Source organism: Ixodes scapularis, unplaced genomic scaffold (genome assembly GCF_016920785.2).
Source record: "Ixodes scapularis isolate PalLabHiFi unplaced genomic scaffold, ASM1692078v2 PGA_scaffold1__304_contigs__length_218370807, whole genome shotgun sequence".
Taxonomy (NCBI): domain Eukaryota; kingdom Metazoa; phylum Arthropoda; class Arachnida; order Ixodida; family Ixodidae; genus Ixodes; species Ixodes scapularis.
Genome location: NW_024609846.1, coordinates 99400109 through 99422795, shown reverse-complemented (window position 1 = coordinate 99422795; position 22687 = coordinate 99400109). Strand labels below are relative to the sequence as shown.

Below are 22687 nucleotides of genomic sequence, written 5' to 3'. Positions count from 1 at the left end.
TTGGCAATTTTCGCCACACATCTCTAATTATGCTACAAAATGTGGATCTGAATATTATTTAACAAAACTTTTAGGAAACATTCGCCGGCTATTTATTGTTTACGATCGCGGTGCTGGTGAGGTAGGCTCTCACCCAATAGGCGACCTGGATTTGGCTGACGTGCTCCATTTCCGCGGATGCATCGTAGTGAACAGGCGAAGGAAGGAAGGCGCAAAAGAGTCCAGTTTTCTTTTAAAAGTTCTATGGCAAATAATTTTTTTTGGCTCCCTATTTTTGTGTTTTTGTGTTTTTTTTTCACACCTTTTACGACGTGCGGTGGATGGAACTCGATTTTAAAATCATTTCATGGTCCCTTTAAAGTCGCGTTTGGCAAGCGCCGCTGCTCAGAGAGCGAAGAAACTGGTAGCGTAGCTCCCATTATCGATTGGTAGCGCAGGTAGGTCACTTCCTCGATTTTTAGTTCGTGCAGCCACCGCCTGGTGCCGTCGGTATGTGGAGAAGGTCCATTGACGCAGCATTATTTTTCCGGAATGTTTTTAACTTTTATCTCTTTTTGTTTCGCGGTTTAAAACGAAATCGTACAATAGCGACTGAGCGTCAAATTTGTAGCTGTTTTTCATCTTTCTTTTTTTTTTTATTAGATGTATAAGAACAAAACTTTGCGTGGTTAAAGCCATTTAAAATAACCCCTCGGGCCTCAGCGGAAATATTTATTTTTTCTTATTTATTTCCTCGTTACACGGCGCGCAAAAGGTGCAGAGCACCTGAGCGCATAGGATATCCACCTAATCTAAAGTTCAGGAATCATAGCGAATGTTATACATGTGCTATGAGATAGCACTAATATTAGTCTTCACCTTAATGCAATGATAATTTACATGTTAAAATTCAAAACACTGCCTAGGTGGCGCGAGCGGCCACCCGACTTTGAAGGGTTTCGCCACCCCGCCCCACGCACACATCCTCATCCCTTACATATCCTTTTATCAGCAATGTTTGCCTTCTCTTAACGTTCGCTGATAACAGCTCTCGCAGACGTCGACAAAGCTGGTGTTCCTCAGCGACGGTGAGTTGGGTTGTTTTCTTCTCCCTAATACACTTGTGTCCTCGGCAGAAAATTTAAAACGCGGTGGTACTTTGTGAATTTTTGGATAAAATTTCGTCCACTGTGCACTGGCTGAAAAGTTTACATAATCAGAATCCAGTCGCGATCATGCTAAAAGACCTCAGTGCTGTGCAACACTTCGGGACACATAGTTAGCGCGAACATTGACACATGTTCGCATATTACTGATACAGCTCAGAGCCAAGCAGCCCGTTTTGCCTCCTAAGTCGACCAAGGAAGGTGCTGACGCGGGGCACCCCATGTTAGCCAATTCCAACAGACTATGTTATCCTGCAATAGCCTCTTGACTGTGAGAGGGGAAAAAAACGGCGATTGCATAGGGGGGTGCTAACTGTACCGCACCCTGCTCGTGCGTATCTCGGCTTTCCGCTGCTTGCACCTCGGTCCCTCAATCTCATTACTTATCTCTGAGGTCTTTAGGTGCTATTTCAGACAAACGGTTCATGATTGCTTGCCACATCGGCACTTCTTCAACATCTCAGTTGAGTTTATTTATTTATTTATTTATTTGTTTCTTTCTTTCTTTGTTTATTTATTTATTTATTTATTTATTTATTTGTTTGTTTGTTCGTGTATTTACATCGCCCACAGGGCATCACGGTAGGGGGGAAGGCCGCTCAAATGAATATCTGCCACGCGCGTCGGCAAGCGACCGCGTGCGTGGTCGGGTCGTGGTCGGGTGTGCGTGCCGTTGTCCGAGCGACACTGCAACCACGCAAAACATGTTTTCTCTGGTTGCAAAAAAAAAAAAAAAAGCCTGCCATTCTTTTATTATGTATATATAAAACTTTTAAATAAAGAAAAAAAAATGAAAGCCGTTTACAACTCCCTGTAACGCCGAATTAGAGCGCAGCTCTTGAGGAGGAGGAGGGAAGGGTACTGGGGGGGGTGGCTTCAAGTGACCTCGGGGGGCGGGGGGGTCACGTGACCTTGGGGGTCACGTGACCTTGTGGGAGTCACGTGACCTTGGGGCGTCACGTGACGTCGGGGGGTCACGTGACCTGGGGCCACGTGACGATACCGATGACGTCATCAGTAGCGTCACTGATGACGCCATCAGTGATGATGATGACGATGCGGATGCCGGTGACGTCATCAGTGACGTCACTAATGACGTCATCAGTGATGATGACGATGACGATGCGGATGCCGGTGACGTCATCAGTGACGTCACTGACGACGTCATCAGTGCCTATGACGTCAACGGGGGGTCACGTGACCTCGGGGGGTATCCCCAGGTCACGTGACCCCAGGGGGGGTCACGACCTGGGTAACCATCGTGACCCTCGTGAGGGTAACCCTAGTAACCCTTGTGAGGGCAACTCTCGTGACCCTCGTGAGGGTAACTCTCGTGACCCTCGTAAGGGTAACTCTCATAACCCTCGTGACCCTCGTGAGGGTAACTAACCCTCGTAACCCTCGTGAGGGTTACGAGGGTGAGTAACCCTCGTGAGGGTTACGAGGGTGAGTAACCCTCGTGAGGGTAACTCTCATAACCCTCGTGACCCTCGTGAGGGTAACGAGGGTTACGAGGGTGAGTAACCCTCGTGAGGGTAACTCTCATAACCCTCGTGACCCTCGTGAGGGTAACCCTCGTGAAGCTTACGCTCACGAGGGTTACTAACCCTCGTAACCCTCAAAAGGGTTACCTTCACGAGGGTTACCCTCACGAGGGTTACTAACCCTCGTAACCTTCGTGAGGGTTACAAGGGTAAGTAACCCTCGTGAGGGTAACCCTCGTGAAGGTAACCCTTTTGAGGGTAACTAACCCTCGTAACCCTCGTGAGGGTTACGAGGGTAAGTAACCCTCGTGGCCCTCGTGATCCTCGTGAGGGTAACCCTCATGAGATTAACCCTCGTAACCCTCGTAACCCTCACGAGGGTTACGAGGGTTGCGGTTACGCCGACGCCGACGGCGACGGCGACGGCGACGCCGACGCCGACGGCGACGCCGCTCAAGCCGGGAACGGGCCCCTAAGAGCTGCGCTCTAAAAAAGGCGTGCGTGGCCGGGTGGTTATCGCTCTTGACTGTCGCGCGGAAAGTCTAGTTTCGAGTCCAGTCAGTGGAATGTTCTTTTATTTATTCTTTCAACAATGCGTTCTCGTGAGTTCGAGAACATTTTCGTCTGATCGAGTTCCAAATGTTCTAATCGCCGAACGTTCTAGGCCGCCGATTGTTCCAGAAGTCAACGCGCGTACATAAGGGGCTTTGCTGACCCCATCGAACGCTGGGGTCAGTCTCGCCCCAGCGTTTGATCCTGCTGTTTCGCCGCTATCGACGCCTGCGACGCTATCCTTTTTCTACTCTGTTTTTGGGCGCACGTTCGCTACATTAAACGTTTATTTCTTGCTGTTTATTTATTGTTCTTTTGGTCACCACCCGAGAAAATAAACATTATGCAAAAATATTAACAATGTATACGTCAAAGGTAAGGGGAGAAGAGTTTTATGAGACTATAGATATAGCGAGCTATTGCAAAACTGAGAACATGTTGGGGGGTTCTTTGAGTATTCTACACTACAGAGGATTCCATCCGTCTATAATAAAACAAAAAGAATCTAAAAAAAATTTTGTTCCCGCAAAAGTAAATGTTAGCTGAAAAAAAAAAAAAGTTTTCCTTAGATAGATCGCACCTGGTGCGTATAGTCCGCAGCGTTAAATGTATAAGATCCCCAACAAATAGCGCTCAACGCTGCGTAATAAAACCATACAAATATAAATTTTATTTTTCGCTTTTTTTTTATAAATATAAGTTGATGTATTATAACTAATACGAGCGTGAACGCTCTTATTTATTTCGGAGGCACCTCGACTACGGTTCGCGGAAGATGCTACAGCCACTGCAATAACACTTTCACAACCTTTACCAATGGCACCTGTGTGCTATAAAGATCGAGCATAATTTGCATTGTCCTTTTGGGTACATCTATTTCCCGAGTCCCACGAGGGGGTGTCTAGGGCGACAGCAACACTTAAGCCGGGTTCAGACTGCTTGCACATCACACAAAAGACAGACTGCATACAGATTCGAACGCAAGACACCACGATCTTCGTACTTCGAATGCTGCGTGGCAACGAGTTCAAGGAGAGACATTGGTACGTGGCATTCGAACCACGAAGGACTGATGTTTGTAGACTGTCTTTTGTATGATGTATGAGCAGTGTGACCCCGGCATCCACCGAGCAAAAAAGCAGACGAGAAGGCGAAGGCGTTTGCAGACGATCAACGCCTTGGGGACCTCCTCGCAGCTCGCACTGCAAACGCGACCCATAACTGCGTGGTCCCGATCGAGCAGTTGGACACACTTCTCTCTCTTCGGAACCGGTTCTGTGCCTTGACTAGTCTCATTCCTATGCCATCTGAGCCTGTCGCCATTCTAGCAGGTACTTTTGTTTCTGCTCGGTCCCATTCTCCCGTCTCGTTAGCGGTCTCGTCTTGTGCCGTGTTGCTGTTTGTGTTCTGACCAATCTCGTTCGGTTCAAGTTCTGCGAATGTTGCCTCCGAGGGTTCCTCTAATAAATTCCCTTACCTTTTCGCCCTCTACACTTATTTCCTCTTGTGTGGTCAATGAACAATAGACCCCTTCTGTTTTTCTTCTCTGTACATTAATGTGCTTCCTGAACCTTTTTGCTGCATTCCTATCATTTTGATTTACCTCCATCATCTACTGCACTCCAGCCCTACCAATCTTGGCCTGGATTAGAGCAGATGCCTCTCTTTTTCTTTTTTTTTTTCCTGAAATGCATTCTATTTCGATGTTACCTAAGCGGGTGTGTACCCCCTTTTCTTCGCCTATCTGTGTTCCCTTGAAGCCTCTTGTCGCCCTGCTAAGGCCGTCTTAACTTCACTGACCCACCAGCTTTTCAGTGTATGTTTCCTTCTTCTTCTTCCTCTTTGTTTGATTTTGAACTTCTCTAACTTTCTTTTAAAAGTATTTACTAAATCGTCATATGTCCATCCTCTTCCCAGTTGTCTGGACACTATGGTCTCAATTCGTACTTGGGCACCGTTTAGGATCAATACAATTTCTCGTTCAAAAATTTGTTTCTCTGGTTTTGCTGTATCAAACTTTATTTTAAGTCGCTTATGATAACTTCCTAAGCATTTCGTTCCTTTCTCATCTATTTTCATGTGTCATAATTTGTTACACGATTTGTTAAACATTAGACAGTATTCAATTGTTGAGAGCGAATGGCTTCTCTACCAGGTTATTTTTCCGTCGCGTATTACTTGGGCGTTAACAAGCACTAGATCAAGAGCATCGCAGAATTCTTCTAACACCCTCCCTGTAGAATTTGTATATCCGTCAAAGTCTTCTAAGTGTGCATTCATGTATCCTAAAATAACTATTGCCCGATTAATGCCAATTTATCCAACATCTTTGGAAATACACGTCACGTGCTGTGCATTTTCCTCTCTTGAATCAGTTAGTTTTCAGACATACAAATCCTATGAGCGCGTCTAAATCTCTGACATTACCTTTCAACCACATGTGTTTTCTGCAGCTTTCCCTCACCTTTTCCCAGCCCTGTACTTTCACTAGCGCTCCCAATCCTCCTCAATTCGGTTCCCCTTCACATCGATTGCATCCCACCCAAAAATAACTTTCGAAGTATGGGGTGGTTCCTTCATGACTCTGAGATGTGTCTCTGCCAATTCATACTCTACAAAATCTTCATCATTTAATTATTCCGCAATCTCTTCCCACTTCATTCTGTTTCTACCCCCCTGCATGTTTATAAATCCTATAATGAGCTGCTGCTTTTTCTTTCCGCGAGGCTTCCTACCAATCTTCTTATTTGCATTTGAGCCAGCTACCGGAGGGCTCTGATTGCTCCTAAAAAATAATTTTCCTGGTGTACTTCCCAGTTCACATTAATAACCTCATATCCGTTTCTTGAGCTCAGTCTCTTGGTAGTCCTGTTAGCACACTGGACTGCCCTCTCTGCACCTGCTCCTCGGCCCCTGACCTCCGGGACGGTGCACATTACAATGTGCACCATCCCAGAGGTTACGAACCTCAACTACTTCACACCCTCATCGATATGTGTGGCCAGGTCCCTTCCCCTTCCACCTAGGACGTCATTCAATCTCGGATGTACCACCACATGGTTTTCCTCCCCCTTGTTCTCAGTCAACATTTCTACTGTGGTGTCCACCACCTCCTTCTTCCTCCTGCCTGGGAGGGCTGCAACCTTTACTCTCCCATCTCCCCCGACTCTGCTGGCGACCCCCGCTGTGCTCCTAGACACATTAGAGCTTTTTACCACCAACACCCTCTGTTCCCTTCCCGCTTGTTTTCCCTGCATCGCAGGTTTGGCGGCTGTCGGAGTAAGGGGCTGCCGTAGCACCACCGTACTGTACAATGGCCTCGCTGTCTTTGCCGCCACACTAGTGTCTACGTCCTCTGCACTCTCGCTTTCTACAACCGGCACTGCGTCAACTGCTCCTCCTTCGTCCCCTGTCTCTTCATCATCTGCAGCTCACGTCCCACCCTTCCTAGCTTCTTTTCCACTGCCTCTCGTCCATCCTTCTCCATCGTTAACCTCACCTCCCGTTGCCATTTCGTTGTTTTATGTTTATCTTTGTTGAATCTTTGCGTCGCCTCCAGCTCCTCCAGCTGACCTTGCCAGGCCTCCTCTAGCACCTCTTGCTTCTTTTTCTCTTTGTTCAATTTCGTCCGCATATCTTTTAATTCCTCGAAGATAGCCGCCCAGTCTCTTTCTATCCTCTTAAAAACCACCCCAAGATTGTCAAGTTCGGCCCGCTTCTCCCGTCCCTGCCTGAGCTCATCTTTGTCGGTTGGATGGATGGCTGGATAGATGGTAATGGCTATATCCTGTTTAACGGGTGGAAGCTTACGCCACCCAGCCTAACATTTCGTCATCCCTTCTTTTTTTTTTTTAATTTGTATAAATTTTGTTTTAACACAACCCTTCCCCCCCCTTTTTTTTTTCTGTGTTTCCATTGCTTATTATGATCTGTATTTTTACCCCTCCCTAGATCGTTTCCACCAATCGTCCAGTCTCCTCTTAGCTACCGCAATTCTTTCAATCCATTCGTCCACCCGGTTACCGGGCGACGGCAACATGCTGCCCGACTGTTGTTGTTGCCGCGATATGACAGTGTCGCCGGCAACACGATTTCCTCGTGTTGCCGCATAGAGTTTTCCAACAAGTGGTTTTTAAACGCAGTCGGTCACACTGGAACGCAAATGCGCGTACGAGTTGTCAGTCTCAACTTGCTGAATGATGCCTAAGTGTGAAAGAGCGCGATCTTGACAACCGCACTGGACGACAAACCGCTCTGACATTGAGCGACTTTAAAAAGGGAAATTCTTATATATACCCACAGCTTACTACTGTCTGGAAAATGCGGTAATAGCCGCGCTTTACCCGAATATTTTCCCATTCTATCACGTTAATTCCCTTTACCATAAGCAGAGAGCCAAGCTGAAAAAAAAATATATTAAGCCTCCATTCATCTTTTTGCTTAATATAGTGCGAGTCAGTGGGTTAGCGTACCTGCGCTTTCGGGCAGCCGGGAATATAGAACGGACAATGAGATACAATAGAAAAGCTCACTTGTACCTATAAGTATACCTGACAAAACTGCGACTGATTGATCGAAAACACCTTATTTCTGGAAAGGCTGAGTATACTTTTTACTGGCTCATAAGTGTAAGCCCTTAGCGAAAGAGGTGGTTCACGAGGGCTATAAGATGAAGCGGGACAAGAAGTACTCCAAGTCAAGATCACAGTGTGATATTGTTAACGCGAACAAGTTATCACCGTTTTGGTTGGTTTTTCAAAACCACCGGCGCAGTGAAGAGGTTTTATTTGGGGCATTAACCTAAGCAGCAAAAATTTGGCGCCTGCAAATACTCCTTCAAACTAATGGCAAGAAAGAAAAAAGGCTAATGTAGTGTTTGCATTGCAATCCGTGCTGCATTCTGCATGAGGTTAAATACAATTTCACCTACCATGCGCTGTAAAACGCATGCTCAAGATGTCAGTGTTCAAATTGTGTTTCCCAGCCAATGGAAGCAGTCGATGTACATTCAGCGGGAAGAACAAGTAGGATGTCGAAGTTCATGCCAGATAAAATATTTGGTAGGAGAGGGTTTTAAACGGAACCGATAGCAGGTATGAACAGAGCTTTAGGTATTTATGTTTCTTTATATTTATACCATTAGCAAATGGATAGAACGCTTCCCAAACGGAGTCGGCAGAGAGCATGACCCTCGCAGTGGAGAGCCATCGACACTATCGCTGGATGTGACATTGGCGAGGTCCACGAGATGATATCGTTGGATCGTCGACTGAGGTCATCGTCAGCGTCGTTCACTTTGCTGCTTGCTCACACTCGCAAAAGACGTGATGCTGTTGTATTTGTTAGTTCAGAGGCCATTTTTTGTCTTTTTTAAAAACAATTCCCATTAAATTTCGATGTCTTTTTGTGTTTTTTTGTGTACTAGAAATAATTCATTACCTCTAAGAATAAAAAAAACGCGAAAACAGAAACCCCAAAAAGCAAAGATGATTTTGTCGGATTGAAATGGGGTAAAAGCCTTGATTTGTCTTGAGGCAGGCCATTGGAGTTATCATCATTCATTTATTAGAAAAGGGTCATAACATTATTAAGAACTGTTATTAAAACATTTTTTTGTAAAGAATTGACAAAAAAATAAAAAAAAATAATTCTAATATTAAAAAAAGGGTAACAATTCCTTTCTTTTATGGCAGTTTGTTGGCACATTTTGATAGGATCACAGTCCGATAACATCAACCAACTTTGTTTCTCACTCTTCAAGCCACTTACTCTCATTATTTTGTCCTCAGCGACTATCACCTTCTCCCGAACCTGGAGAAAACCATATATTGGGAAAGATATTTTATTACAATGAAGGGGTCATCGGTGAAATATAGCGCCTATTTTATACGCCTTGGCGAAATTTCATTAGTGATATAAAGCACTGGAACTTTACGAGAAAATACTCCCTCTCTCTCTCTCTCTCTCTCTCTCTCTGTTGGAACTTTTAGCAGAATCTGTCACAAATATTTTGTTAATTTCGCTACGCCCGATCCCGCTAACATTCTAAAACATACTTTGTAGGGCTGGGCACTTAATCAATTAACCTACCGGTTAATCAATTAATGCTTTAATCGGTATTCATTTTTAACCGGTTAATCTATTTAATTTTAATAAACAAAAAAAAAGTAAAAAGTAAACACTTTCACCAACCAGACGTGGACGAGTACAGCTTTTTGAAGGCAAACTTTAGACGAAACTTTGACCTAAAATAAACTGTAGGGGCAAAATTTGTATCTCAATCAAGTGGAGAAGGTTATATGTGTCCCAGTCACTTAAGCTCCGTGCGAGTGTCCGTTTAGCGTAGCAGAGACTGCTGTAAACAATCAAAGGAGTTCGCTATCGCCGTAGAATAGCAACGAACCTTTCTGCCTCTACGGCTGCAAATCGTTTGTAATTCGATCTTCCTAATCTAAAAACGGACAGTACGAACGACCCATTTTCAAATCGGCAGAAAAATCTGTCATGTGGAAAATCTGAAGTCATCGGAAAAGTAACGGTTGCATTTTTGAAGTGACGGCAGATTACTTTCCTTCGCAAGTAATCAGCTAATATAATTGAATTGCTTTTTTTAAGCGAGCGTAATTGTAATTGTAATCGATTACTTTTTTTCTTTTTTTTTTCGGGTAACGTGACGAGACTGGTGAACGCGGAAAGTGTCCCTTTGATTGGGGTGCCCCCGTTCCGACGCGCCGAAGACGCATTTTGGAGCACTTGCTCTCCTTATAGCATCCACGGGAAGTATACGAAGGCGGTCCTGCGCGTTGTATATTTTTTGTTCCTTTCAGGACCTTTCAACCGGACGAGCGTGGGTGCGCATGGGTTGCGTTGAATCACAAGGTAACTGCCTCCAATGTTGAAAGCCAGTTGACATCTTCCATCGCAATTGCTGGACAACACGAAGTTTATGCAAACATCTCAGATAACATTTTCGAAGATAACTGGTTCGACGGTCAAGAGTTGTCAAGACTCAGATAAGCTGGCTGCGCGCGTGTACAGAGGGTATACATGGTTCGCCAAAAGTAGATACCAATGGGAAAGATGGCTGGTGTGCAAATAAGGTATCGATATGTGAACAGATTCGTGTGTTTACATTTATGCTTATTTACCCGCAGAATCGCTAGACGTGGAAAGTCCCCAGCGTCCCGCTCAGCAGTCAATGGGATTGCGGCGTTAGCCGATAATAGGGAGTTTTCGTAGATCGTTTTCGCCGTCCCGCAAGGGCCCTCCGCAACCCGCTACGATAGCGGGAACTCCACAGTCAAGGCTATCGACGCGCAGGCGCACTAGCAACTTCTTCGTTGCGGAACGCTTAGCGGAGGGGACCAGCGCGGTCTACGAAAACTGTCTAATGCCGCCCAAGAACAAATCACGATGCAAGAATTAAAGGAGCTGTGCAATGACTTTAACGTTAAAAGAATTGGCATCTTCTACTTTTGACATTGTTCATCTTGTCACAAAGGACAGAAAACACACCTCCTTCCTTCAAAATGTTGCGATTCCGCCTCGTAATCGCGAGGCAAAAATGAGAATATCCCCCGACCTGCAGCCGCGAGCGGCGGCCATGAGAACCACGCGGCATGACGTCAATGGGGGGTCTTCTAGAAAGATAGCAACTTGTGCGAATACCTGCTCGATATAGGGTAACTTTTCTATAAATCGTGCCGTTCCAACATAAATAGAAATGCGTCGAAAACCTGGTATCATCGACAAAACTTATATTATACGGAGTTTTAGTGGCGCCATCTATCCTAGGTCCACAAAACCGTCAGCTCTCTCTGCTACCACGAACAGCCGTCAGAAGCCGGAGGGGGAGGAAGACAGAGCCGGACGGGTATGGGACCCGGATGAGATTTTCCTCTTTTCACCATATTGTTCGCGCTGCGCCCGCCAGCACGTGGTCACGCGGTCGCGGGCGGATGAGTTCTCGCTGCTCACTGATGGCTCTAAAGAGAGAGATAGAGTTTCAACGGAACCCCGCGCGACCCCCATTGACGTCACAGCGCAGGCGACTCGGAAGATGGTGAAGGAGTTGAAAGGTGCCGAAAATCTCAATCTTTGTCCATCATTTAAAATAAAATCTAGGACATGCAGGCAAAAGCGGTTTTTTTTATCTTTACTTCACAAAGGTCGAGACGCCAACTCTCAAATTATTTAAGCAAAGCACTCAAACTGTGTTTCAGCTCCTTTAAGCGCGAACACAAAGCGACGAACAGGTTGTCTGCTTCTTGCGCGGGGGGTTGCGATGACGTCAAAACGACGCCGAGTTCTGATTTGTTTAGATTGCAAAGATAGTGGGTAGATCACAATTCTAGATGCCTTGAGGCACCTAGTTTTGATACAGATATGCAGTACGCATATATACCCTTTCTACTATAACTATAATCACCAAATAAATGAAAAAACGGCTTTAATACAAAGCACGAACAGAAAAAAAAACGCGAGTGGCGCTGTCGTCGCGGCGTCACAACTCCTGGTTGCCGAAGCTTCCGTGGACTGTCAAGTCGGAAAGCGACCTGCAGCGTGCAGGCGTCGGCAGCATCCACCTCGGCTGCTGTGACGCCGCCAGGATCGAGGCCAGCGACAGCATGGCATTCTAGGACGTCATCAGGCGGAAATCGAGGAACCACTTTTGAGGACATGACAGAGACGCCCTCCATGCACCGTAGTAGTGCGTCGTCAAAGACAGGCGCTTTTGGCGTCTGGCTCATTCATTGCATTGGTGGCATCGGATCTTCAGACTCATACAAATCGAAAGCAGCCTCTTTGCTAAAAAGAAATGATCTTTCGCCACTTGCCTTCCAATTCTGTGTTACAAACGGAGCCGCTGTGCGTCTCCTCTGCGACGGCCGGGTTCGCCTCCGGAACACGACCTACAATTGTATTTTGAATAGATTGTATCAGCTGAGCTTTTAAAGTATCTGTCTTCAGAACATTAAGAGAGATGCGTAGATATTTACAATGTCAAATTTTAAGTGATTTTTTCTTGTAGATAAAATAAACATTATGGTAATATTAATCAATCGAAAATTATATAGGCTACTCTAATTATCATTAAAGAAAAGGTTAATGCACTTGGTGATAAGTGCCGCACGCGTACCTACAAGAGCCTGTATACGGGTTGCTTTATATGCTGCGTATAGAAAAGCCCTGGAAGCTATTTTAATGCCGCCTGCACTCTGAAAAAATCTGGTCGCAAAGGAACTCTTAGGGGTTCTTCGGCTTGTACATATTTTGGACCCTAAAAATTTCTTTTAGGCACCCCCTAAAAGGGTTCTTCGTAAAAAGTATATAAGGGGTTCTTTTTAAGCTCCTCTTTTTATACAAAAGAGTTTTTATCGCTCAGTTGCCTTTCTACTGCGCCAGAAGGCGATAGTCTTTCAGGCGGAACCGCTCTTCACGAGCTGAATGAGTACTTGGGGCGTCGAAGAACCTCTCAAGAACGGAAATTTTTAGAATGTATGTAGGTGAGTTGTGCTGCCAGAGGGATAAAATATTGGGGGTGGGGGGGGGGGGGGGGGGGGGGTAATTTGTACAATATGTCGCCTAATTAACTGAACTCTGTTAAGTACCTTGTTGATTAGCATTGGTCTAGTTGATTACATGTGGTCTAATAGACCGATCTCACTAAGCGTTTCACCCGTGCGTGAGGCCGCCATAATGGTAGTTCACAAGAGGCAGGCGCCAGTTCACGAGGCAGCTCGTGCTGCTTCGTGCTCTGCTCGGTTAGACCACCAGCGGGGTTGTTGCGTATGCAGAGAGACTCCAGTTCCCACCATGCATGGCGGCAGCGGTGGCGTGATGGAACTGGCTGTGAGATCGGTCTATTAGAATTTTGCTAAGACCCACCGAAAGTAACTAAATAGCATATTTGAGAGAGATTTCGAGCGTGTGGGAAGATCGGTGGTGCGCTTAAAGTGCGACAGGTGCAAGGCTCGCGGTGCGAAAACGCGAATAATAACAGCCCCCGCGCGCTTATCATCCGCGTTTCTACTGATCCATCTTGAATTTGCAGAATCTCTCCAAGGCTGACCTATTCTGATACCCGCATCTCAATATTTCCTGATGTCCCCACCACTGTCAGAAATGTTTTAACCTTTTCTAGCTCTTGTCCTCCACCTTGTGTCGAGATTCCAGATGAACTTCGCGCCCATTGTGCCTCCTTTATTTCTCTCGTTTATCTTCAAAATATATGTTAATATTAGAATTTTATCGTCTGCTCTCAAAGCTCGACTACCTGCCTCACGTTGCTTTACTTCTAACCTTGCTTGGACATCCGGTTTCATACACAGTACTTTAGTTTTCACCATAACTCCCTTCCAAATCTCTTTCGCCGCGGCATACCTTTATACTCCGACAATGCTTTATACTTCATTCTCGTTTTCAGTTGTCCTTACCAATTTTTCCTTTTTCATATTCACTGGAGTATTATCCAACTTCATGAATTCATACCTGGTGCCCACTTGTGCCTATCGACTTTCTCAACCACGAAATATTGTATCTTGAATCCGACACTCGTCATAATTAAAACTCACAAGACACGCCTATTCTAGATCTAATCTGTTCCCTTCTGCATAACAGACGCTCATTGTTTCCTCTAGATCCATGCTGTTATCAGCCATAGCACTATATTACCCGCATACGTCAGACCTGCTAATGACCTAAATTTGACACCCAACATTCACCTCGTTTGCGAGGAGGACGCGCAGTGTCTGGCCATTTTAGAATGTCTCTGTCTCCCGCAAACACGCAGAACCACAAGCCCAGCCCGTAATGTCCTGGGACGGGTCAAGCCACTATCAGCCGCCACCTCCTCCGAGCGATGACGTGTACCAGGCTCCGCCTCCGCCAGGAGACACCTACCAGCCGCCGCCGCCACCAGGGGGCGATAGCTACCAACCGCCGCCAGCGCCCCCGCAGTCAAACTTCACCTCCTTGAGCGCCCCGGATCCGAACCGACTGGCCTATGCCGGCCTATACGACCGCAGCGACGCAGGCGGACCCCTGATCTATGGAGGAGACACGTACCGGCCTCCTGCGGAACCAGGGAGCTATCAACAGCCCACCGAGTATAGCTATAGCAACAACCACACTCAGCAGTACTGCCCGCCGCCGGAACCACATTATGGCGACACCTACCAGCCTCCTGAAGATCCAGCCTCCTACCAGGACGACTACGTCCCGCCTCCACCACCGGAAAACTAAAAAAGAAGAAATTAAAAGACAAAAAAGAAATATATATATATATATATTGCATAACGATCGATTTTAGTATCCCTCGAGGTCTACTGCACATGAGTGTAGTTTCGAATGTAGAACGATCGACTAAGTCAGGTTACCCCAGAAAGATTAAATGTGCATCGCCGTTTACAAGTTACTCAAAAAGTTATCTAAAGTCTGTTTCCTGTTTTTAAGTTCTTTCTTGTCATATCTTAAGAACGGTTATTTCAGTAAGCACCCTGATATAGACGTCAGTTCGAATTGATTATAGTACGAAAGATATACTTTGAAGCTGTAAGAATTGGCAATTAAATGTGAAAGAAGCAATTTTACCACAAAGTTAAAACACTAACTGTAAAACTAAATAGTCCCCAAACTGTAATTCTACCCTAAGAAAAAAAGAAAGAAAGAGCTTCATTCAATTTTTGTGGTTAACACTGGCTAAAAATTCAGTCCGGTTCCGGCAATCCTTCGGTGTAAGTAGGATTTCTTTGTGTTCTGAATTGTAGCTTCCTTCGCCCTAAGCTGTTCTGTATGTTCGTCCGTAGTTCTGCTTTGCAGTCAGTTTGTCGCTGAGAGAGTGACATAAGCTAAACCATATACCCTCTGATCCTGAAAAAAAATGACAAAAAGTTGGTCAAATTGAGTAGCAAAGAAATTGTGAAATTAGCCGACAATAAACCTATCTCTGAACTCTTCTGTTGCGTCTAAGATACCTCAGATATAAGCCGTTATGCAAACTATGGACAAAACATGCAAGGGAAGAGATAACAGAGAAGAGAGAGACCAATTGTTGAACTTTTATTATTACGAATACCCGAGATCGCGGGGAAAATACAGAATAAGAGTCACAAAGAAGGTATTGTGTTAGCTAAATTTTCTTGTTTCCACTGTCACGAGCTATTGTAATGATTCAAGGAAATTCCCGATAACTTGCCGAAATAAAATACCAATAAAAATAAGACTACCGGTATAAAAATGTCCAAGTGCAATAGAAGTGTTGGAAGCAGTATAGAGTTGCCTGGAACAAGTTTTCCTCAAGTGCTTTGGAGCAATTCTGTAAAGCTGTGAACACTTGGTTCAGTGACCTGAAAAAGTCAGGTTTCTTAGCGAAGGGACAGCTTACTAAGAAAATATTAACAATTTGAGCATGCGCAAAACATGCAGCTAAAAAAGCGACATGAGAATAAGGAGGTGCAACTTTCGGTAGGAAAATTGTCCATGTGCACGGTGTGTCCATGTGCGCAAAGGGTGAAAACGAAAAACACCCACCACATTCCTCTGACATTAGTGTAACGAAGCATAACGACTTGGAGGCTGGCTGACAAGCGCGCTACGTACGGGTTTTAATTTATCTGTTTACCCTGGTACACTTTTGCAAATAAGAATTTTACTACCATAATTCAGTCTACACCTCACGTTGAGCATTATCTGAATATGAAAGTAAAGGTCCGTATAAGCTGCATAAGAACTCGAGAAATTACGCAATTATGTAGCCAAAGTAAAAGAGGATTTCATTACCCTCGTGTAATCCACCTTCTAATCGCGTAGTCCCAATCTTAATGGTGAAAAATAGGTTCCACGCACAAATCTAAAGGCTCATTCAGACACTTGCGACTTTTTAAGATCGAGTGCCTTAGAAGTTAAAACCTCTTAAAATCTCTTACGACAAGAGGACACACTGGCGCCATCTATTGGGTAGCAGTGTAAACTTGGTAGTCCCGCATATTTTCTATTTCTCTCGCGCATCATCCTTTCTTTCTTGGCTCGAAAAACTTCTGTCAACGTTATAAACGAGGCTTTCTCATAGGTATTACGCACATTTGACCTCGGAAATCCCGAAAAACCTTCGCTCTTGTGAAATGCAGTTCCAGGGTCACAGCATAGATGGCGCCAGCGAGCCAGTGTGTTCGCTGGTCCTAAGAAATTTGAAGAGGTTTCAAGGCACTCTGTTCTAAGGAGTCGCAAGTGTGTGAACGGGCCTTAAGTTCACGAGCTATCTTTTTCTTAAAATCGGAATACTATACTGTCAAGACCGGTTATAACGAAATAGCGGCTACAGCGAAGCGATCACGATTTCCCATTCCCGTCTGCACTTTCTCAATGCATTTGTGTCTGTTTTTAGCAAATGAAATTGAGCGATGAGCGACTCCCGCGGATATAGCAAAAAAAAATTTAGTGATAATTTAAAAAAAGTGAAAGCCGTTTACAACTCCGTGTAACGCCGAATTAGAGCGCAGCTCTTGAGGAGGAGGAGGGAAGGGTACTGAGGGTCACGTGTTCTCGGGGGAGGGGTCACGTGACGTTGGGGGGTCACCTGACAGGGGTAAGGGTCACGTGACCTCGGGGGAGGGGGGTGTCCACGTGGGGGGAGCCACGTGCCCCACTTGAGGTCACGTGACCTCAAGAGGGGGTCACGTGACCTGGGGGTAGCACGTGACCTCGGGGGAGGGGTCACGTGACCCCCAGGTCACGTCACCAAAATTTCTCCATTAGATTTAGCGGGGAAATTTTTCCGCTAGATTTACCGGGGGAATTTTTCCGCTAAATTTAGCGGGGAAATTTCTTCGCTAGATTTAGCGGGGAAATTTACCCATAATGCTCCGCGCGGTTACGCCGACGGTGACGCCGACGGCGACGCCGCTCAAGCCGGAAACGGGCGCCTAAAGCGCGATCCAAACCAACGCTTCTTTTTGCGCCTGTAGGTCGTGCGGCTGCGGATGTGACGCATTTCGTGGCGTTTTTGCTGTTTCCGGGCGCGCTTTCTGAGTCAGAACCGTGCGCTTTGGTTTGGACGGGCGAAACTTCGGGCGAGCGCGCACGCGCGCACGCAGGCACGAGCGCACAAGCAAAGTGCAACTGCGACCGAATGGCCGGCCAGACGGCGAGAAACGCGGAGCCGGAACTAGCTTGCCCTCCACCGATTGGCCGGGACACAGGAGCGTCCTACTACGTCACCGCGCGTTTTTGTGCGCGTTGAGAAGAAGTTGAAATTATCCACTGATCTCAATGACAATTGCTGGATCGCGCTTGCCGCTCCCGCAAGTGAAGCCACCGGACTTCACTCGCTTGGGATACGATTTGCCGTTTTTGCTAGCCTTTGCTGCGGTTTTCCAGCGTGCTGTAGACACGTTTTCTACTCGCTCGTCGTCATTCGCCGAGGAAGTTTTTTGAGACTCTGTGTATTGTTGAGACTTGCCGTTGTGCACACGTGGTAAATTTTACGAAAGTGCAGTGTCGCAGGAAAAAGTCACAACGCGTCGAAAGGAAGGGCTGGCGGCGTGTTCAAAGCTTCCTTGGCAAGCCGAAGTGCCGTGTCTCTGTGCCTTCGCGCGATTGGATGCCGACCTAGAACCGACGCCGAGTGAATGTGTTTAGCGAGTGCAATGCGCGTGAAGCCGTATCAAAAGGTACAACCCGTCGAAAACGTGTCGCCGGTGTCGCGGCGTGATCAAAGCTTCCTTGGCACGCCGAGTGATGCATCTTTGTGCCTTCGCACGCCTGGATACCGGTCAAGAATTGACGCCGCGCCAAAGTTCTGAACGTGTGTCGCGCGTAGATGCCTTTAGATCATTTATATATATCGGCCACGGGGTTCTGGATCGTCCAGCTGTTCCGGTGAGTTGCTATCAATAAAAGGGGGAGATCTGTACGTGTTCTTATGTACTATATTAACCATGGCTATGTCCCAAATCTACTCTAATAGATTCCGTGGGAGCACAAATAGGGCAACGTTGTGGAGCCAGGGGGGTTTTCGAAAGCAAAAGTACAAGACGGCGAGAATGAAAATCTTTGAAGCGCGGCCGATATGGTCGTGTGCAATCTGTTGACCAATTACAATTAGGCGAGCCGCGCTCAAACGTCAAGTGCAATTAAGTAGGTTGATAATAAGCCAGCACTGATCAGTGATGAGGAGCTGTTGTGCACGGTATTGTGTAAATCGTCTAAGGACGAAAAAAAGACGTACCTTCCCCCCATCTTCCGTCGCTAGTGGACGCTGGATTAAGCTCGTTCCTAAACCGCGAGGGGAAAAGACGCTGATCCAGAGGCACGAACAGCTTCACGCACATTGCACTCGCTAAACACATACACACGGCGTCGGTTCTTGGTCGGTATCCAAGCGTGCGAAGGCACAGAGACACGGCACTTCGGCGTGCCAAGGAAGCTTTGAACACGCCGCCAGCCCTTCCTTTCGACGCGTTGTGACTTATTCCTGCGACACTGCACTTTCGTAAAATTTTCCACGTGTTCACAACGGCAAGTCTCAACAATACACAGAGTCTCAAAAAACTTCCTCGGGGAATGACGACGAGCGAGTAGAAAATGTGTCTACAGCACGCTGGAAAACCGCAGCAAAGGCTAGCAAAAACGGCAAATCGTATCCCAAGCGAGTGAAGTCCGGTGGCTTCACTTGCGCTGCAGCGAACAAGCTGGGAAGCGCGATCCAGCAATTGTCATAGAGATCAGTGAAATTATCCAACTTTCTTGTGCGCGCCCGGAAGGAGCGATGAAGCGGCGCGACGTCACGAAAATACGTCACATCCGCAGCCGCACGACTTACAGGCGCAAAAAGAAGAGTTGGTTTGGATCGCGCTTAAGAGCTGCGCTCTAAAAGGAAAGTCGTGTACAACTCCCTGTAACGCCGAATTAAAGCGCAGCTCTTGAGGAGGAGTAGGGAAGGGCAACTGAGGGGGGTGACCCCCCCCCCCCCCCCTCCCCGAGGTTACCGAAGGTACCCCAGGTCCTCCCGAGGTCCTCCCGAAGGAACCCGAGGTCCTCAGGGGGGGGGGGGGGGGGGGGGTCGCAGTTACGCCGACGCCGCCGCCGCTGAAGCCGGAAACGGGCGTCTAAGAGCTGCGCTCTAAAAAATTTGTTGCCGCGGCCAAGAAGCAACCCAGAACAGGCTGCAGAAGATGCTGGAAAGGCTACCGGCGGCCGTCTCTGAAACGTCGTCTGCTTCCCGCTCCTTATCTGGGAAGCGGCTTTACCGCATCGGACGCGGAGAAGCCGTCGTGGCATGTCGATAGGGCGTTCGGAGCGCTAGCGACGACGCACCGGCGGAGATGACGGATAGAAAGCCTAGATTTAGGAGAGGGGAGCAGTAAGTACGTCTGCATTTGATTGTCGCGTGGCCCGTGTGGCGAGGAAACTGGGCGGAGAGGCGGGCACGTTTGCAGAAGGTGAGCGCTTTTGAGTTTTTGCTCCTTGCATACTGTAGCTCGTTTTGCAAACGCGGTCCACGAACCACGTGACCACGATTGAGCAGCTACCCCACCCCTTAAATCTAGGCTCTCTATACCGACGACCGACAAGCTTGACCATGAGCTCGGTGCTCTGCGTGTCCGTGTCGGCGTCTGGTCGGTGAGGTCGCTCTTGCGCAGGTCTTCTTCGCTCAAGCACCGATTCGGCGAATCGTACCCGCTCAACGATGGAGAGTCCCGGCACCGCCGGCACCTCGACGGGGAAGACGAAGGTAATAATATACCCTTGAATCAAAAGCGTGCTTTCCTCGATGGAATGCGCATAAACGTAAAGAATGCCGTCCTCCGCGGGGCCGTCGCAGCTGTCAACACGGTCCGTAAATAGCAGGATCTTTTTTCGATCGGAGCTTCTCGCAGGTGGCGCAGAAGCGGCTCTGATTTATAGTCCGTGTCACTGGTTGCGTGCTGTACAGGTGAAGGTAACGTTAGGCGACGGGAGAAACGGCAAGCACTAAGAAGGGTCGGGAGGGGAAACCTATCCTCTATAACGTTCCTTAGTCCGTTGCAACCTAAAGAACGAAGAGCGAGGGTAAGACGGGCCGGGGAGGAGGAAGCAGACGGAACGCCAAAGAGAGAAGGAGGTTTCCCCCTCTCTTCTCCAGCTTTCCGTCTGCTTCCTCCTTCCCTGCCCGTCTTACCCTCGCCCTTCGTTCTTAGGGTGCAACCGTTGCAACGGACTATAGACCTTTTCCACAAGGGCGCCGCCATCTTGAATTGTCGTCACTTCCAGTATGGGCGAAAACATTACTTTGCCGTCGCCACGCCAATAGAAGACATTTGGGATATAAGCCTAACCGTCACACATTCTCGTTTTGGCTCCCCTCTATTTTTTTATTGGTTACAGGTTGAAACGTTTTACTATTTTGTCGTCGCCCATACTGGAAGTGACGACAATTCAAGATGGCGGCGCCCCTATGGAAAATGTCTATAGTGCTCTCCCTTTCTCCCCTTATCCCGTCCCGCCTTCCTAGGGCTCGCCCTTTTTCTCTTCGCCTGGCGTTGCCTTCGCCCGCACTGCACACAACTAGTGACACGAACTTTAGCAGAGGATGCGTGCAGGGAAACCTCGACCGCTTTTTTCAGTTTGTATGAGTTCATATACAACGAAGAAGCGGATATAGTGAAGCGCTTCCCAATTCCCGTTGACATCGTTATAACGGGTCTCGACAGCACTGTGGCCTCAGAAAGTCCAATACCTTGGGTGGCAAGTAAATGACATATTTTACATGATGTTAAACGTATAAACGAGCCCAGCAATACCTAATTGAGGGGATTTGTGAATTTTCTTGCCATATGCAAACACTTTCTTTGATTCTAAATTAAAAAGGAGAAAAATAAGGGATCGGTGCATAGGTTTACTATGCTGCATTAATTTCCGTAGAACTATGGCCGCAGCTGAAGAAACGTCCACAGGCACTTGCCGCACGACGATGTCGTGTTCGCAAGAAGCGAATGCCCGTGGCTTGGAGTCCACGTGCTCTGCAGCCCACCGCAGAGCACGCGAGCTTGGCCGCTCGGCTGGCTGAACCGTTAATGGAGAGTTTTAGTAGATCGTTCGCATGACTCCGATAACGATACCCGATACTCCGCCACCGCCTCCCTTGCGCATGCAGAGTATCGTTATCGGGGCTATCGGAGGTGTCGGAACGATCTACTAAAACTCTCTATTAACCGCTGTCAAACATTACAAGAAAAAAAATATTAGTGGCATTGACAGCAGTGTTACGTGCCAGACACTTTCAAGGCCTGTTCACACATGAAGCGGAGCGCTACAAGCAGAGCGCTAACCTCGCGCTAAGCGTGTGCTGACGGGAGCGTTCACCAGCTTTGTATCGCACCGTCGAAACTGTTGCTCATGGCAGACGATAAGTAGCTGACGCCACGTGAGCAGCGCTACATAAGCGCTTCGTTGCATGTGAGAACGGGCCTTTAGTTTCCTTTTCAAGAACAGCTCCCTTTTGGCTCAGACATGGCGCAAATTGCGAACAAATACAGCCAAATACAGGCTGTTCGTTCTGGCGCAGTTTGGCGCAGCAGATACCCTTAGATACAATATACCTGAAAAAAAAAAAGAAAAAAAAAAAAAAACCTTTCGAGAGACCGTTCACGGCTGTGGAAACCCCGGAACATCACGGAACACTTTATGCCTTTGGTTGGATCAGGAAAAAACACACCCACAGTTCTGCCATTGTGCAGTGGTGGAACTAATAATAAACATTTCGACAAAAACCCCGAGACTGGGACAAAAAGGGACGGACAAACACAAAGTCTCAAAACACCTTTTGTTCACTAATAATAAATTTAAAAAGGTGCTTATTGGCCCAAGACCTCGTTATAGTCTAGCCATAACATGAAAATTTGATCAAACGAGTTGTATGGGCAAGAAATAGGCCATTCTTGTACACAAGCTGAAGCCGAAACTGAGGCGGCGTTTTCGCACGTCTTGAAGCCAGACCACTCTACAGAAAACAAAAGAACAAGTAATTTCGTGACACTTGTGCTTTATTGTTCACATCAACAATCCAATTGGTGTGAAAAATGACTGTCGGTATATTCTTTGACAAGCTGACCTAGAGTGGGCGGTCGCTGAAAAACATGTACGAGACACAAGAAAAAGTATACAAAACTCCACGCGTGTCCGTACAACGTCAAGTGAAGTGACGTTAAAGTCAAGTGACGCTCACTCTTGAATCATGCGACAGATGATTTGAATCCCCGTGCTCCTAAATGGATCCAAGAAAAGAGTCCTCAAACTTCCTGACACGCGTCAACGTCTTCCACCACCGTAGAAGATATCCAGAAGAATGCCGGCGACATCCAAAATTTCCGGGTCAGCCGTCGGCTTCGCTGGAGACGAGTCACCAGTGCTGCCCCCAGATGAGCCCGCGGCATCGGACTGTCGGCCTGAAGCTGCCACGTGGCCTGGTGGGCGGTTCTCATAGACACAAGGGCCGCTGGGCTGGTCCTCGCATCCCATGTCGACGTT

General features: G+C 47.1%; 1 protein-coding gene across 1 annotated transcript; it reads left to right on the top strand.

Annotated features, from left to right (window-relative positions):
- The first annotated feature begins 960 nt into the window (after positions 1 to 960).
- Positions 961 to 15138, top strand: LOC121045927 (leucine-rich repeat extensin-like protein 1). Its single transcript, XM_040499420.2, has 3 exons — positions 961 to 1067; positions 10009 to 10060; positions 13974 to 15138. Exons 2-3 carry the CDS (start codon positions 10039 to 10041, stop codon positions 14423 to 14425), a joined length of 474 nt encoding a protein of 157 aa, XP_040355354.1. The 5' UTR covers positions 961 to 1067; positions 10009 to 10038; the 3' UTR covers positions 14426 to 15138.
- The last annotated feature ends 7549 nt before the right edge of the window (positions 15139 to 22687 follow it).